This window comes from Arachis ipaensis, chromosome B10 (assembly GCF_000816755.2).
Source record: "Arachis ipaensis cultivar K30076 chromosome B10, Araip1.1, whole genome shotgun sequence".
Classification (NCBI taxonomy): domain Eukaryota; kingdom Viridiplantae; phylum Streptophyta; class Magnoliopsida; order Fabales; family Fabaceae; genus Arachis; species Arachis ipaensis.
The window spans coordinates 9,591,792-9,608,940 of NC_029794.2; the positions used below are offsets into that span (position 1 = coordinate 9,591,792).

The 17,149-nt window shown below is 38.0% G+C and overlaps 3 protein-coding genes across 7 annotated transcripts; 2 read left to right on the forward strand and 1 right to left on the reverse strand.

Moving 5' to 3' along the window:
- Positions 3,447 to 4,277, forward strand: LOC107620087. Its single transcript, XM_016322306.1, has one exon. The coding sequence runs from the start codon at positions 3,447 to 3,449 to the stop codon at positions 4,275 to 4,277; it is 831 nt and encodes a 276-aa protein (XP_016177792.1).
- Positions 5,573 to 8,811, forward strand: LOC107623523 (dicarboxylate transporter 2.1, chloroplastic). The gene is made up of 4 exons (XM_016325840.2): positions 5,573 to 6,670; positions 7,306 to 7,619; positions 7,757 to 8,205; positions 8,369 to 8,811. The coding sequence occupies exons 1-4, from the start codon at positions 5,837 to 5,839 to the stop codon at positions 8,482 to 8,484; spliced, it is 1,713 nt and encodes a 570-aa protein (XP_016181326.1). The 5' UTR covers positions 5,573 to 5,836; the 3' UTR covers positions 8,485 to 8,811.
- On the reverse strand, positions 8,597 to 16,817 carry LOC107624538 (probable DNA helicase MCM9). Of its 5 annotated transcripts, none has more exons than XR_002356706.1 (21): positions 16,410 to 16,814; positions 16,221 to 16,323; positions 16,029 to 16,128; positions 15,798 to 15,936; positions 15,524 to 15,590; positions 15,080 to 15,254; positions 14,666 to 14,765; positions 13,796 to 13,893; positions 13,656 to 13,721; positions 12,959 to 13,051; positions 12,422 to 12,538; positions 12,217 to 12,289; positions 11,924 to 11,990; positions 11,728 to 11,809; positions 11,378 to 11,499; positions 11,235 to 11,302; positions 10,802 to 10,911; positions 10,668 to 10,715; positions 10,425 to 10,590; positions 9,776 to 10,228; positions 8,597 to 9,499 (listed from the first exon to the last, which is right to left on the reverse strand). XR_002356706.1 is itself a non-coding variant. In XM_016327037.2 (20 exons), exons 1-20 carry the CDS (start codon positions 16,544 to 16,546, stop codon positions 10,149 to 10,151), a joined length of 1,998 nt encoding a protein of 665 aa, XP_016182523.1. In that variant the 5' UTR covers positions 16,547 to 16,805; the 3' UTR covers positions 9,771 to 10,148. The 5 variants fall into 5 exon arrangements, 3 of the variants coding, with proteins under 3 accessions (XP_016182523.1, XP_020970571.1, XP_020970572.1); XR_002356705.1 differs by having other exon boundaries at positions 10,438 to 10,590; positions 16,410 to 16,805; XM_016327037.2 differs by lacking the exon at positions 8,597 to 9,499 and having other exon boundaries at positions 9,771 to 10,228; positions 10,438 to 10,590; positions 16,410 to 16,805.

The window sequence follows — 17,149 nt, forward strand, 5'->3', positions numbered from 1 at the left end:
TTGGGCGAACGCGGTTGGAGGAAACCAAGAAGAAGGAGGCCGAGAAGGGAAGGGCATCGGCGAGACGTCAACGGCGGTGGCTTCCCAGTCAGAAGACGCCCAATCTCTCCCTTGCGCCGTGACAGGTTTGGAGCGTGCTGGTGGGCATAACGTGCTGCGACCGAATAAGCAGAAGGTGGAGGTGGGAGAAGGCAGATTGGTATTCCATGGAATAGGGCCTGATGGCAGTCCAGTAGCTATGGGCGCGGAAGAAAATGCTGAATACGGTGATGATAATAATTGGAACGGTGAAGAAGATGCATAGGTTGGTGAGAATGGGCCTGGTATAAGATCAGTTGATGTCAGAATCTTACCGGAGCCTAACAAGAAAGTTGATTATGACGTGGACAACGGTGGCTTGGAGGATGTAGCTCAGGTCAACGTCGATGAAGCCAGCGACAATGAGGGATTAACATTGGAGGAACAGATGTTAGAAAACAAAAGAACTTGGGACTTAGCAAAGGAATCCGGAGCTGTGTTCTATGACGAAGAAGATGACATTATGGCGATCCTACAGCAGCAGAATGAAGAAATTGCTCTGAAAAAAAAGCTGGCGAAACAACGGGCTAAAGCGAGGCGAAGCAGACCAAAAGCTCATAAAAAGGTGTGCAATAAGTTTTTGAAATGATTTTTGGCTCTTGGAATGTTAGGGAGTTGAGGGGGGATGGTAAGCTCAGGATGATAAAGGACCTGAAAAGAATTTTTAGATTAAACATGTTAGGCCTGGTAGAGACTAAAAGACAGTTAGTGACTAAATTTGATATAAAAAATATTTGGGGGAATAGTTGCGCGGAGTGGGAATTTGTTGAATCTGATGGTGCATCTGGTGGGTTGTTATTAATATGGGATGGAGAATTTTTTAAAATAAGGAATAGCCATAAAGGAGAGAGATGGTTGTGTGTTAAAGGGGAGATGGTGAAGTATAGTTTTAATTGTGCTTTTATTTTGGTCTATGGTGCGCATACTAGAGATGAGAAGCTTGTTGTTTGGGAGGAGTTGAGCTACATAGCTGGGTTATGTCAGGTTCCCTGTTGTTTCATGGGGGACTTTAATGAGATTGTACAGGTGGAAGAAAGAAGGGGGACCGATACATTACCCTTATCAGCCGAAGACTTTAAGAATTGGATACATGACATGGGTGTGGTGGACTTGCCGATTACTGATCGCAAGTTTACATGGTTCAGAGGTCGATCGTGCAGCCGTATTGATAGGGTTCTGGTTAGCCTGGAATGGCTTGAAAAATTTCCAGAGACTCGAATGCGAGGTGGTCCTAGGGGTTTGTCTGATCATTGTCCTATTATAGTGGAAGATAGGAGGCGGAGTGACGGGCCGAGGCCTTTCAGAAGTCTTGATTCGTGGTTTACCCATGAAGGTTTCCTAAGAATGATTAAGGAGGAATGGAGAGGGCTTGGTGAGGCACAATTTACTGATAAGTTGAAGGCTCTGACAGTTCCTCTGGGAAGATGGCATAAAGATAACTTTGGGGAGATGGACAAGAAAATCATGAAGTTTGAGGAAGAGATCAAGAAGATTGATGACAAGGTGGGAGATGGTGTTTATGATGGAACAATGGAGGCTAGAAGAAAGGCGCTGGTGACTTCCTGTGAGAAATGGTATGTACGGAAGGAACTACATTGGAAGCAGATGTCGCGATCTAGACATGCGAAGGACATTGACAAGAATACGAGGTACTTCCATAATTTAGCTTCTGCAAGAAGGAGAAACAACAGGATTGATGTGCTGCTCATTAATGGAAGATTGGTAAGGAATCAAGCTCGGATTAAGATTGCGATTAGAGACTTCTACAAGAGTTTGTATCATCAGGAAGAGTCTCCTTTGGTGGGGTTCAGGGATGGACTAGTAGAAAGAATTGGTGAAGATGATGCTCTGGCTCTGGAGGTGATGCCGAATCCTGAAGAGATTAAAGAAGCAGTGTGGGATTGTGAATCTTGCAAGGCACCGGGAAGTGATGGGTACAACATGAACTTTATAAAGAAGTGTTGGGCTGAAATTGGATCTGATTTTACGGCAGCGGTGATGAATTTTTTCCTTACATCCAAGCTACTAGCGGACGCGAATCTCACTTGGGTAGCATTGGCCCCTAAGTTCACTGGTGCAAAGGAGATCAAAGACTTGAGACCAATCAGTATGGTAGGTTGTGTGTATAAAGTCATTTCGAAAATACTGGTTAGGAGGATGCGAGCAATCATGCCACGACTAGTAGGGGAGACTCAGAGCGCCTTTGTTAAGGGACGTAAGATTCATGATGGGGCACTGATCGCTTGCGAAACTGTTCAATGGATAAAAGCGAGGAAGAAGGAAGCGGTAATCATAAAGTTAGATTTCCAGAAAGCATATGATAGAGTCAAGTGGAGCTTCGTTGACCTGGTGCTGCAGAAGATGGGTTTTGGACAGAGATGGCGGAGTTGGGTTATGGAGTGTGTATGTACTACTTCTATGTCAGTGCTGATAAACGGATCGCCATCTAAGCCTTTTAAGATGGAAAGAGGTTTGCGACAAGGGGATCCGCTATCTCCGTTTCTGTTTGTACTGGTGGTTGATGTTCTACATAGGATGTTTGGTGAGGCGGTGAGAAATGAGCGAATCTCGCCGTTGCTGGTGGGGAGAGACCATGTTGAGTTATCACATCTTCAGTTTGCGGATGATACTGTTCTGTTTTGCCCCCCAGAGGAAGAGACCATAAAGAATTACAGGAGGATGCTTCGCTGCTTTGAGCTTATGTCAGGACTGAGTATTAATTTTGATAAGTCTAGCTTGATTCCTATTAACTGTGACGCTCAGTGGGTACAGCGTATGTGTCGAGTACTGGGCTGTAAGGCAGCATCTCTTCCGGTAAAATACTTGGGCATCCAACTAGGAGCAAACCCGAGGTTGGTGAAGACTTGGAAACCCATTATAGAAAAAATGGAGGAGAAGCTGAGCATCTGGAAATCCAAGGTTCTCAATAAAGCTGGTAAACTGGTGCTTATTAAATCTGTTTTAAACAGTCTGCCTGTCTATTATTTGAGTTTGTATAAGATGCCAAAGACTGTTGCAGAGAAACTGATTTCTCTACAGAGAAGGTTTCTATGGAGCAAGGAGGATGGTAGGATTGGTATGGCCATGGTCAGGTGGGAGGTGGTGCAGGCCCCCAAAAAGTTAGGCGGATTAGGTGTAGGGGATGCCATGGTGCGTAACACGGCCCTTCTATTTAAGTGGTGGTGGCGATTTTCGAAGGAGGATTGCCCTTTATGGAAGAAGGTGGTATGCTCTTGCTACAATCTGAACCCTAGGGTGATGCTGTCATCCCAGGCATTACCCACTCGGGGGGGGGGGCATGGAAGGATATCTGCCATATACAGTTCAAGGATCAACAAGTAAGACAGAAGATGATTAATGGACTGTCTATGGAGATTGGTGATGGGAGAAGAACTCGATTCTGGGAGGATATCTGGCTGCGTGGTGGGCTCCTGAAAGATATGTTTCCGAGGCTCTTCTCAGTTTCAAACCAAAGAGGATCCGTCATAGGGGATTGTGGATTTTGGGACGGGTTAGAGTGGAGATGGAACTTCCAATGGAGGCGAGAGCTGTTCCAATGGGAGCTGGACCTTCTGAACCAGATGCATGAAACATTAAGACTGGTTAATCTTGTATATGAGAGAGAGGATAGAGTGGTGTGGAAGTTTGATAAACATGGTGTATATTCGACTAACTCCTTTGTGCAGGAATTGCAGGTGGAGTTGCTTCCAGAGGATATAGCGAGTTTCAGCTTTACTAGGACAATATGGAAGGGTCTAGTCCCACCAAGAGTTGAATTGTTTATCTGGTTCGTCTTGACTGGAAGGGTCAATACAAAGGAGCGACTGAGTAGGTTGGGAGTGGTTAACCAAGAAGATGTGGTCTGTGTTTTGTGTAATAAAGGTGTTGAATTTGGTCACCACTTGTTTCTTGCTTGTGAGTTTGCTTGGCAGGTTTGGTGTGCATGGCTAACGTTTGCTGGGAGGCAATGGTCATGCCCAGGGACACTAAAAGAACACTTTCAGAGCTGGACTGAGTTATCAACTAGTAAGCAGGAACGCAAAAGGTGGATGGTATCTTTCTGTGCTATAATATGGAATATCTGGCTTGAACGGAACAGGAGGATCTTTCAGAATAAAGGAAAAGGGGTTGAAGATATTATCCACCAGTCGTTCATGAACTTTAAGGAGTGGTTAGGTGTGGATCCCTTTTGTTGTTGATGGCAATGCCGAAGATGACAAGGGGTATCATGTAGTACTGAATAGTTTATGCCTTTAACTGGTGTTCTCCTATTTATTTATTCTCATCGCTCCACTTGTTGTGTTGAGCTTGTTCATTCAAAAAAAAAAAATTTTGTATAATTTTGCATATTGCTAATCAATTTATTACACACAATGTTCTAACTCCCTCAAACAAAAAAATTTTATTTGCCACATTAATAACTGTTCGCGTGTTAATATGACAGAAATCAATCCACCTTAATTTTTCGATGATCAGTGATGAACGAAAACTGTCCGAAAAACTACTATAAATCCTCGCGTATAATTTTAAAGACAAAATTAAGTAAATATTAATTTTAGAGACCACTTTAAATTTCAAATATAACTTTAGATACCACTTTAAAACTTAACTCAAATTATTAAAATAAAAAGTTTTTTGTTAGAAGAACTATTAAACTCATAATTTAGTAATTAAATCTCCTATATTTCATTTAAACTCAAAATTGTGTATTGTCATCCCCTTCTCCTGTTGCTCTTAAATAAAAGCAAAATATAATTTTTCATTAAAATTTGTAATTTTTGTTTATAAAATATAAATTTTTACGCAGATCAATATTGTAATTTCTTCTTTTTCACATCACTTTCTCATTCTTTCTTCAAATACATGGTAACCAAAAAGAACAACATAAGAAAATTAGTCACATATGTCAAGAAATTTTGTTAGTTTGGAATTTTTAATATTTATAACATGAGGATAATAGAGGAAAAATGAAAGTCTTTTCATCCTGTTGTCTGAAATAGCAGAAACTGACATCTAACAAATGGAACATGAGTCACAAAATTTTGGCAAGAGAAAAATTTCAACTAAAGCAAGCAAAATCCCAAACCATGAGAAAAATGGAGCCTGCGTACGTGCCCAAAAAAATGTTACTATATGATAGTAATGTAACTTTGTAAATGCATCATGTAAGCCACCAATAATAGTTAGGGAATCTACATCATAGTTTTCTTCTCTATTTATAAGAGAACCTCCTATTATGATATAGTTAATTTTACCCGAAGTTAATAGCTAAGATTAAGAGTTATTAGATAATAATTTAATCAATTTATTAAATTATTTAATAATTTTTAACTATTAATTCTATATAAAATTAATGAAATTTTTACCTTCTCTTTCACTTTATGAGATCCAAAATGATATTTCTTTTAGCTCTTAGATTTTAACATAATCCTCGTCATGAGGGTACCTAAATGTTGAAATAAGAGTATTGCATATTTTGTGTAAAACCCAACAAACAGAAGATGTTAAGAAACTTCCTATGATTTCCCTCCTCACATCAAAAGATTAAAAGATCCCATTCCTCTGCCACAACAATGGCCACACCCCACTTTGGAATTACCGAATTAAATCACAAAAAAACTTTATTATATAAGTCATAAAACTTCAAAAAACAAAAGGCTCTCTCCAATTCCCCAATCTGCTTGTTTCTCGCCTTCTTGCTTGCTGGTTCTTACTCTCTCCTTCTGAGAATCACTCGTTTCCGTTGTTGCTGTTAGCAATGGAGAGCTTTGCGCTGCACTCGCTCTCCACCTCAACCTCTTTCTCACTCTCATCTTCACGCTTCTCCCTTCACCACCGTTCTCGACCCATCATGACAAACAGATCCCAACTCTCACTTCCACTGAATCCACAACCACGCTCAAACCCATCTCCCAAATCACCCCTCATTTCTCAAGTTTTCTCCTTTCCCTCCAAAGCTTCAAAATTTAACACTTCTTCAAGACCCCATTACAATCCACTTCATGCTTCTTCATCTTCCTCAAATTCTCCGTCACCACCGCCACCGCCACTGCAGGGTGCAAAGCCCATTCCTTTCGTAATCTCCGTATGTATAGGCCTCATTGTTCGTTTCTTAGTTCCCAAGCCAGTGGAAGTTACTCCAGAGGCATGGCAATTGCTCTCAATTTTCCTCTCAACCATCGCGGGCCTTGTCCTGAGCCCGTTGCCCGTTGGAGCCTGGGCTTTTCTGGGCCTTACAACTGCTGTGGTAACCAAAACTTTAACCTTTGGTGCAGCCTTCAGTGCCTTCACCAACGAAGTGATTTGGTTGATTGTGATTTCATTCTTCTTTGCCCGTGGATTTGTGAAAACTGGTTTGGGAGATAGAATTGCAACTTACTTTGTGAAGTGGATGGGGAAGAGCACTTTGGGTTTGTCTTACGGTTTGACATTCAGTGAAGTGCTTATTGCTCCGGCAATGCCGAGCACCACCGCAAGAGCTGGTGGTGTGTTCTTGCCGATCATCAAGTCACTGTCACTCTCCGCTGGCAGTGAACCTGGCAATCCTACTGCTAAGAGGCTTGGTGCTTATCTCGTTCAGAACCAGTTTCAGGTCGGTTTGGTGTTAATAGTATTCACAGATTTGTAATCATGGCTAGAATAATTAATGGATTTTGGTTAACGGAATGTCTGGACAGTATTATATGAGAATTATCGCTATAAAACTTCTAACCATTTCAGGCAGAGATTTCATAAGGTTTTTAGCTATGATGCACAAATGCTACATGTTCACTAGCATATGAGCATCTGCATCAAATACTGCTATCCTAAAATTCTTAAATTTGTGAGTTTTCATAAAATGTCTTATATTTAGTATCACACTGGACTGTGTGATACTTGCATTGTATTTGTATTTGTGCAACATAGAATTTAGGTTCTTTTTCAGCTTGGCTTTTGTGAAAGAACTGAAAATCTATCTTAAATATTGCTTAATTGCTGTATGTTTCAATGATTTGTATAAATTACTATTTTCTTTTAATTTTATTGGCTATGTTTTGGTTTTAGTATAAGTATTGTTTTATGAAAGCTGTTGCAACTATATCTGGGTATTACAAATGTGTCATAGTAATGATCATAATCTATTTTGATGTAGCTGAATTCTACTCTTCTGTATTTTGTTTCTTATTTGCAAATTGCGATCATGAGATAATGAAGTGACTTGTGCATTGCCTTTGTGACCTGTGACAGTCTGCTGGTAACTCTAGTGCTCTTTTCCTAACTGCTGCAGCTCAAAATCTGCTGTGTATCAAATTAGCAGAGGAGCTTGGGGTCATTGTTTCTAGCCCTTGGGTTACTTGGTTCAAGGCAGCTAGCTTACCTGCACTTGTTTGTCTTCTTGTTACACCGTTGGTTTTATACAAGCTCTATCCCCCTGAAATTAAAGACACACCGGAAGCTCCTGCCCTGGCTGCAAAGAAACTCGAAACTATGGGCCCTGTCACAAAAAATGAATGGATTATGGTTTCTACGATGCTTCTTGCCGTCTCTTTGTGGATCTTTGGGTATGCTTGGTATACTCATACTATAAATATACATGAATTTTTTCTTGAATGATTTATTGGTTTGTTGACATTTTTGGATTGTATAAACTATCATTGAATTGAATTCAGAATCATCATTATTTTTTGGGTTCTTGCAGAGACAGTCTCGGCATAGCAAGTGCTGTAGCTGCGATGATTGGGTTATCAATACTACTTGTATTAGGAGTTCTTGACTGGAATGACTGCTTGAATGAGAAATCGGCTTGGGATACCTTGGCTTGGTTTGCCATTCTTGTGGGCATGGCAGGCCAGTTGACAAACCTTGGTATCGTAACCTGGATGTCTGATTGTGTAGCCAACTCGCTTCGGTCATTCTCTTTGAGCTGGCCAGCTTCACTAGCTGTTCTTCAGGCAGCTTATTTCTTAATCCACTACCTTTTCGCAAGTCAGACAGGACACGTGGGGGCTTTATACTCTGCATTTCTTGCTATGCATAGGGCAGCTGGTGTTCCTGGTGTTCTGGCTGCGCTCGCTTTAGGTTACAACACAAATCTTTTTGGTGCAATAACACACTATAGTAGTGGTCAGGCTGCTGTATACTTCGGAGGTTTGTCCGTCTTTTTCTTTTCTCTTTTGTCTTTCCGGCTATTCAATTATTTAGCTTGTGTTTGTTTAGCAACTTTATTCTATCCCCGTTCTTCATACCGTGCATAATATTTCTAATCTGGAATTTCTTGGCTGAAATTGTTGTGATTTTCCTTCTTTGGCAGCTGGTTATATCGACCTTCCTGATATATTCAAAATGGGGTTCGTTATGTTTGTTATCAATGCTATCATCTGGGGAGGTGTTGGCGCTTTCTGGTGGAAATTTTTGGGACTGTATTGATTCCCATTTCAGTGTAAGTAAATATCAGTTTTTCCCAGTTTCAATTGGCCTTTCTTCTTCCCGGCCAAAAGAAAACGAAAGAAAAGGTCCTTCATGTAAAGGACAATTGAGCTAAACACAATTTTTCAATTTTCTGCCTTCAGCTTTATTTGTCTTCTTAGTTTTAGCAGGGTCACATTTAGTTTACAAACAATAATTGAAATTCTGATAAAGGGTTTTATGGAAACCTACATTCAAGATTTGAAATCGATATGATCTTCATTGATGGAGGTTTAGCCTGGTTTGACGGTGTTCCTATTTGTGATTTATTCTTTCTTTTGTCAGTGTTATCTATAATGTGGTGCTATTTTCAAGCTTACTTTATTCATGGCATTTTAATAAACATTAAGACTATATGTTATTATTTCTTCCCACTTAGGATACTGTAAATTGACAAAATATAATTGCATTGAACAAGTCATGTCGTACATTCAAGGATGTACCATGATGGAGTACACTAATATCATTTTTAAGTTGATTACTAGTGTTAATTATGAATTAGTGGCCCTGTGATAGGTGAAGCTCTGGTTTCGGTGCAGCATCATTCTTATCCTGTACTGTAGTGTGACAGATTGAATTATTATACAATACTTGCAAATAATGTTATCCAATAATTACTCATCAATAAATGAGGTTATGATGAGCTTTGAAATGTGTAATCTGCTGCTGCTGTTGTATGAGTATCTGAGACATTGCAGAAGACTCAGATACTCAATTGTGATGCACTTGAGGAATGTGAAAGGAAGAACTAGGAGGTATTAACTCTCGATAACAACAATACTCAATCTTATATTTATTACTATACTTTATCCAGTCGAATAGAAATGAGTACTACTAGGTAAATAAACGTGTTTGAGAGAGCTGCAAGAAATACCTCATTAGTCATTATGCATTTCCACATCAGAATTAGAATTCAGAAGACGAGACTAGTAAGTGAAGCTTGAAATCTTGATATTCTGCGAGATTCATTTATTGTCTGCAAAGATGGATATGAATGTAAGGTCACAAGGTTGAGTTTAACCGTTATTCTTCAAGCCATTTTGAAGCAAAAGGACTCAACAGTGGCATTTGACTGTTAGCTGTCCTACCTATCTAATTTACATGTCAAATTTTAGTTATGGTTTGGAAGTGTTAGTTCAATGAATATATATTAAATGAAATTAAACTGAGTCAATTTAGTTTCATTAAGCAAAGTAAGCGTAGGGCTTCTGAGATTTATTAAATGAAAGTAAAAATTTGAAAAGAAATTCACCTTAACACTCGCTTTAATTGCCAAATAAGAGTTGCAAACCTACAAACATTTATATTCAGGCTAATACAACAAAATCATCATTCAAATTGAGTGCCCCTCTGAACAGACCGAAAGTACATAGTAAATAAAGACTATAGAAAAGACAAAGATAGGAAAGGCATCTATCTAATTGTCTAGTAAGAGAAATAAAATGTTTTGTCCCCTTCCTTATGCCAACTAAATAACATAGCTAACTAAAAGTAATCACTTTCGTGATTAATCTACAAGACTTCAATTTTGTTATCCTGTGCCAACTAATAGCAGAGCTAACTAAAAATAATCACTTTAATGATTCAATATACAGGACTTCAATTTTGTTATCCTCCCTTGTCCTTCAGTCTCCCATTCTGTTCATATCAGAGAAGTCATCTATTGATCCCAACTTTTCCAGGATCAGTCTTTCTTGCTTAGCATCTGTTTTGCACGTAGTTAAGAAGTTCTTGTTGAAAGCAAATCAAAATGCCGTCGAGAAAAATGTCTAGATAAAGAATATACCATGCTACCAATGGATTTTCTGGAAAAAATGGTTTTCTAGTGGAGCATAGGTTCATGATGAAGACAAGTTTGATTGTACAATTTATATACAGCTACATAATGCAAGGAGAGATACCTAGCAAGGATACATTCCTGATCAGGGTTTTCAGTAAAATTGGAGTGCAGGGCATTCCCAATGCAATCCACTATAGCTGAGGTAGTCATTGAGGACTCTACGCATAAAATTGCTGTGATGGCATCTAATCGGGTCACTTCATTTCTGAACATCAGCCTTGCATGAGCTGTCATTAAAGATCAAAAGCACATAAGAGGTTAAGGAAGTTAAATGGGTAAATTCACCATAGTTCCAGTTACATACCTTGAGCTAGGCGTATTAAACTTTCCAGCATCCGGACGGTGGTCCTGGCTACATTGCAAATTTGCAACTTAATTTAACGACATAAATTGATGAGTATTAAACTTGATTTAGAAAGGGACATATTTATCTGAAACCTGCATTATGAGTTGCAGACTTCCTTTGAAGTTGATAATAGCTAGATATGACTCTTTCGGCCTCTCTTGTAAGTACTGGCTTGAAAGTTTCTTTCACATAGTGTAAGTACCTGCAAGATTAGAAATAACCAAGAGTCTCTTACCGAGCCAACTACATAAAAATTAAGAAATTCAGAAACTTAAAAGCTCTATCTAATTTGAAAACGTTCTATGGGACAAAAAGAATTCAATTGAGACTGATTTGGTATACAACTAACTTCACTATTTTAAATGAGAAAGAAATGCTTTATCCTATTTTTAATTAGGATAGCAAGAGGGAAAAAAAGGAAGCAAGAAATTAAGTTGGGATGTAGAGAAACCAATGCAAGATAGCATTCAAACTTCTTTTTCCTTTTTATGCATGTTATCCATGGTCGTCAGCTGCATATTTCACCTCTTGAGTGTAGAAAGTGGCCAGACTTTTGCTAGATCTTCATCGTTGTTGGCTCTATCAGGTTCTGCCTGAATATTAGTTTTCATAAAAGTGTTATATCTGTACCCACAGGAAGCTTTTTAATGCACATGGTTATAGTTTACCTCAGAAAGAATATGAGATGAAACTACTGCATCCCATTCAGGATTCTTTGTATCCAAGAGCACAAGGACAATATCAAACCTGCTAAGTAAAGGACCAGAGAGTGTTGTATTGACAGACAGAGCTACCTTGTGTTAAGTTGGACAAGTAATAAACTGAAGCAACTGTAAATTCAGAATTTAGCGGCAAACGAGGTTGCTATAATTACTACATTGATAGTTCAGAAATTTCTAAGCTAGCAGCTAGAGGAAAAATTTTCGTGGACTAGAAATTGTACATCAGTAATACCGAACAATTTTTAAACGTCAATTTAGAATAGTATTACACAAATATATATTGACTGAAGTGATACGTTGATCGGGGTCATATTGCCCTTTAGGATTTGTGGCACCAAATACCGTTGTTCTAGTGCTGAGTGTTGTTACAAGACCAGCCTGGACAAAGCATGAGAGTATGTAAGCGATGCTTTTGACCACAAGATACACGTCTGTATTGAGAAAAGCAAAGTTCATTCAGGTTTTGCGTAATATTCAAATATTCCACTCTACCTTGGCTACACTTATTGTTTGCTGCTCCATGGCTTCATGTATTGTTGCCCTGTCATGTTCCCTCATGCTGGGAAAAAGGAAGTTTATATAAACAATGCTAAGTATCATAAACAACTCTGCTGGAATTTCCATAAATCTAAACTTCTCATAAATGCATCCACTGAGAACTACCCTGACCAACTTGAAGTGACAAATTTGGTATGATGATGAAGAGTAGAACAAATGTGATGTAAATCTTGTTAACCCTCTTACTGTGACTATATGCATTCTTGTATCCTTCATAAAGTGCTTACCTATCGAATTCATCTATGCAGCACAATCCTCCATCTGCTAAAACAAGGGCTCCAGCTTCCAACATCCACTCACCTAAAAATTCCATAAATTGGCCATGCACTTAGCTAAACCAATTACAAGATACACAGATTCATGCATGTCTACATTTAGATGAGTTAATAATGTGGGCTATTTATCAGTAAAAATTGATGTATGGAAATTTGCCTCCATCCTTGACTGCAGTAACCGTCAATCCAGCACTTGTGCTTCCCAGCCCAGTGGTAATAACAGATCTATTGCTCAATTTCGCTGCAAATTTCAGAAACTGAGACTTTCCAGTGCCTATATCAAACATAAAGAGGCAAGTTAGAGAAAACGAGGACCAACTTTATTTTGTCATCTCGTTAAGTCGATGATAAGAATTGACAGAACAGTTAACAAACAGTTCAGATATATAATTAAGAAAACTGCACTAAAGTTAACAGCATATAGAAATTTCTAGTATAAGTCCGACTATTATGTGATCACTTTTCAAATTTCCTTTTCTTGGTTGAACATCATTAAACAAGTAGTGGCATAACTGAAGCACAACAAAGAACTTAATTGGTAGAACTCCCCTTTCTTTGTCTAATTGAAGTCACTTTCACGGGTTGTTGTAGTATTCATGAAGCAATAAAAAAACCATCTATGCTACAAACTTGAAACAAGTAATAACAATAGTAGCATTGCTCATATAAATCACATTAGCAATAGATTTCATACCGGGATCACCAACCAAGAGTAAGTGGGATTCCCCTCTTACCCTTGTTCCAGAAGCGTCAACATGTTGAACACCTCCTATAAGTGTTAATGCAACTGATTGAAAGACAACAGACATGAAATGAGAAAGATCATAACTGATATCTTGATAGTAGTATTTTAGTTTACTGACATGAATATAGAAACAAAATGAATGAGAGCCTCCATATCACACTTTTGCTGCCCATCTAACTCCAGTCCAGGACTAATTTCTTTATATAAAATCTTTGCAAATTCAAGTATTTCCATCTACGATCTTTATGAGGTTCCTCTCTTGAAAGAAACTAAATGGGACCTATAGAGATCATGTTATCATCTATAAGATCCTCATTTCCACATGCCTAGATCAACTGAGTCTTATTGCATCTAATCTAAGTACTTATTTATGGTTTGCAAAAAAAATTGTTTTGATTTAAAATTTTTCATAAATTTAACCCCTTCTACCTTGTCTTTCTCTGTATCATATTTAAGTCTGTTGCATAAACTTTCTTTCCAACATGCACAAAAGTATTTGGGATTTTGGAATTTAAAAGTCAGAATCCATCATAGATAGACGTCATTTGTTTATCAAAATGGAAAATATAAAATATGTCAAAGCAACAACAAATCCTTGAGAAAAATAGCAATATATAAATAGCCATCACCATAAATATGTGTTTACCGGCCAGCTTGACAGTAAACAGGCCAAATACTTGTGGGCAAATTCCTCGAAGAATAGCATTCCTCCCTGGATCATTTTGAAACATCCAAGAAGTTAAGAAAATATGAAATTAAATGACGAAACGTGTTCTTGGATACCACCTTTTAAGGGTGCATCTTTGAAATGGTCCCAGAACTGCTTGAATTTTGTAACTAAGTCATCAGAAATGTCCATTTCTGACTTCAATTGATTGGTCCTCCTGAAACAAGGAGAATGCTCTGCTTCCATTAAACTGAGAGTAACTGACTTCAATTTATAGTATAACTTAATTTAATGAAATCATTCAATGTGTGCTCCACATAGGATTTTATACGTATAATATGTGAATTATACTCTCTGACTGACAACCTATTATGTGGTTTGCAATAGGACAGAAAAGGGAAGCAGACAAGCAGTGGCAAATCAGTTCCTAGGAATAATTAAATCATTAAGGAACATTCATGATAGACCAAATTTTGCAAATGAAGACACGGCCAAAGGAAAGAAAGCATTTTGAAGGTGGAAGATGGTGAAGCCAGAAAAATCTACAATTAAGTCCTGAAGAATATGGGTGGCACGGATCTATCCTCAGACCAGCTACCAAAGGGGCGCTGACACAGAAACTACTGTGCCAAAACACAATCAACCAAAATGATTACTCTATTATATGAACTGTAGTTAGCATTAATTATCATCATTCAACGGCAGGTTGAGAAAAACTCATCTTCTTGAGGAGGAATTTCATAAGAAAACAGTACCAGTTAAAAGAACATGAGAAATGAATGACTAGCCGAGTTAGGAGATAAGGTTTGCATCACAACCACAAGTATCACCAGACTGCCCATAAATTATGAGTAAGGGAGAGAGTTTAGGAGATGCATAAATAAATATTTATACATTTTTCCATGAAAAGAAACAAGAAGAATGACAAATGCTAGTAAGTTCTTTTTGCTTAACAAGGTTTTAAAGGCAAAGAAAGAGAACTTCTTCACCTTACACTGTTGGCTATTAATACAGGATCAAGGTCACAGCGCACATCTTTCAACTCTGGAGACCATTTTGCAGTCAAGAGACCAGTGACAATCACATCATCTGCAAGTACAAGAGAATTGAAGTCCTCAACCAGCCAAAAAAAAAAAAAATTGCATTTATGTTCCAGCACTCTAGCTTTAGCTTGTGAGAGATCATCAATTGTTAAGGGGAAAAAAAGGTTACCTTTTATTTTAACTAAAAATAGAAGAATGTATGTCCAGAATATTCAATCTAGGTAGAGACATAATACATTAAGTTATTTTAACCAGCTTTCTTACATACTTCTTAGTCTAGGAAGAAAACAGTTGTTAAAATACCATGTGCATGCATGCAATCATATTGAAGAGAAAAAGAATCAAAGCTGATGTAAATACCTCCAGCTTTAACAACATCAACCAGATCATCATGCAAGATGACAAGAATTGAACGAGGAATGGCCCCAACACCTAGCACCTGTGTACTTTCTTGGATTTTTATCTCCTGATAATCATGGCATACTACAGTATTTTCTACATACTGAAATTTTGTGCCTCCACAGGGCTTCAATTTCTGCCATTAGGAACAATTAAAATAACCAAATGAAAGATATGCTATCATCGGATCTACAGAAGAACAAAGACATAGTACTGCGGGATGGAGTTTCCAAAATCAATTTTTAAGCTTCCTGGGAAAATTTGCAGGTTTAATATGCTGCACTCCCCAACTTAGAGAAAGAAACTTAACACAGCAGTGCAAGCGAACACATTTCTAATGTTACATTTTAATACATGGTCCATCTGTGGTGAAATGAAATATTTAATCTCAGATGTAGAAGATACCTGCATGGGGCAAATTGAAGGTAATGATATGGAGTTTCGAGCTTCAACCTCAGGATAAACTGTGAAGCTGTACGAATGCTTTGTTAATCCAATTAACATATTGCTTAATGTGATGAACAAAATGCAGCAAAGCTAACGATCATTTACTAAACTTCATCTTAACATCTACTATCACACGTGAATACGTGATAATCCTGAGATAATCCCTAATCTTATTCTTAGGACATATAATTTAACGAAAAACATGGATTGAAAAAAGAAAAAAAGTGCTGACCTCTTCTTGCATTGGTTGCACATATACTTCCTCTCTCCTTCATGCATCTTGATTGCTCCAGACCTGATTACAGTCCCTTTCACAGTGAGAAGAATTCCGCGATGCTGCACTCGAACACGCCCTATGGTCGGAAACGTCTCTAATTCCATCATCCAAAAAATGTCAAAATATAAAGTGTCCTTATTCCTTAAGTAAGGGGAATTACAACAAATAGGTTTAATGCTAACAAACCAGAGCATTCAAGGGGAGAACCACTGATGTTAATTCGAACATGAATGAAATTTTTCTCAACAACATTCTTCTCTTGCTCTAAATCTCTCACCACAATTCTCTGCACGACTCGCAACACAAATCGAAGTGAATTGCAGCTTTCTCCTCCAAATGAATAAAAATATGAAAAGATAAAAAAGAAAGAAAACGAACATGAGACAAGAGAGCAGCATTGTCGAAGGCTTGCAAGTAAGGGGTGGGTTGGGAGAATATGAGACGCGCAAGGTGAGGATGTTCCTCCATCAACTCTGCGAAGCTAAAGAAAGAGTAAAGAGGTTTGTTTCAGTTTTAAATATGCGTTGTAGAAAGTAAAAAGTGAAATTGATGAAACAGAAGAGTTACTCAATGAAGAGAGGATAGTGAAGATTGGGATCGGGAGAGGAAGCGATGGATCGGAGCTGGTCGGAGTGGTAGCGGAGCAGATAAGTGGCCATTGGCTTCTCCCACTCCCATGGATCGCTCTGCAACTGCACCTCCATCACTCTCACACTGCTGCAATCGTCGCGGGTTTTGGCGCCAAATCAAGGAAGGTCACAACTTTTTTGTTTTTCATTTGGACTTGTTGGCAAATGTCAATGGGCCTATTTTTTTTTTCCTGCGCAAACAATTAGCCTGAAATTTTTAGTTGCTCCTGGTGTTTCTTAACCGCCCAAGTCAACTACTAATCTGTTATGAAAAAGCTTACTTGCAGATGACTGAGCTGATGGCTCGACTAATTTAAACTGATTACAATTAGCCTAATCTAAAATAGCGAAAAATCAATTACGATATCAATTTATTGATAATCCTCCTTATAATCTTAGATTAATCCTAAATGATAATTGTAGACAGAGAACTTTATCCCAACTTATTCCCATTTTGTAATTTTCTTTTGGACTTAGGTCCCAAATTTTAATTTTTACCAAAAAAAAAAGTGAAAAAAACAATTAGTTTATTAAGACTAATTTCTTAAATATAATGTTTTATAGCAATTGTCAATTGTGTTTGATAAATTAAAATAAACATGATTTTCAATAAACACATTACAAAAAAAATTGTTGTTTGATAAAATTATTTTTAATATTAAAATAGTTTTAATAAAC

Excerpts from the sequence above, each read along its gene's own strand:
- LOC107620087 (XM_016322306.1), top strand. The coding sequence starts at position 3,447 with ATGGAGATTGGTGATGGGAGAAGAACTCGATTCTGGGAGGATATCTGG.
- LOC107623523 (XM_016325840.2), top strand. The coding sequence starts at position 5,837 with ATGGAGAGCTTTGCGCTGCACTCGCTCTCCACCTCAACCTCTTTCTCA. Across the intron at positions 7,620-7,756 it reads GTCTCTTTGTGGATCTTTGG|AGACAGTCTCGGCATAGCAA; the intron begins GTATGCTTGGTA and ends GGGTTCTTGCAG. Across the intron at positions 8,206-8,368 it reads GGCTGCTGTATACTTCGGAG|CTGGTTATATCGACCTTCCT; the intron begins GTTTGTCCGTCT and ends CTTCTTTGGCAG.
- LOC107624538 (XM_016327037.2), bottom strand. The coding sequence starts at position 16,546 with ATGGAGGTGCAGTTGCAGAGCGATCCATGGGAGTGGGAGAAGCCAATG. Across the intron at positions 14,766-15,079 it reads TGATGTTGTTAAAGCTGGAG|ATGATGTGATTGTCACTGGT; the intron begins GTATTTACATCA and ends TTGTACTTGCAG. Across the intron at positions 10,229-10,437 it reads TGAAAACCCTGATCAGGAAT|ATGCTAAGCAAGAAAGACTG; the intron begins GTATCCTTGCTA and ends CGTGCAAAACAG.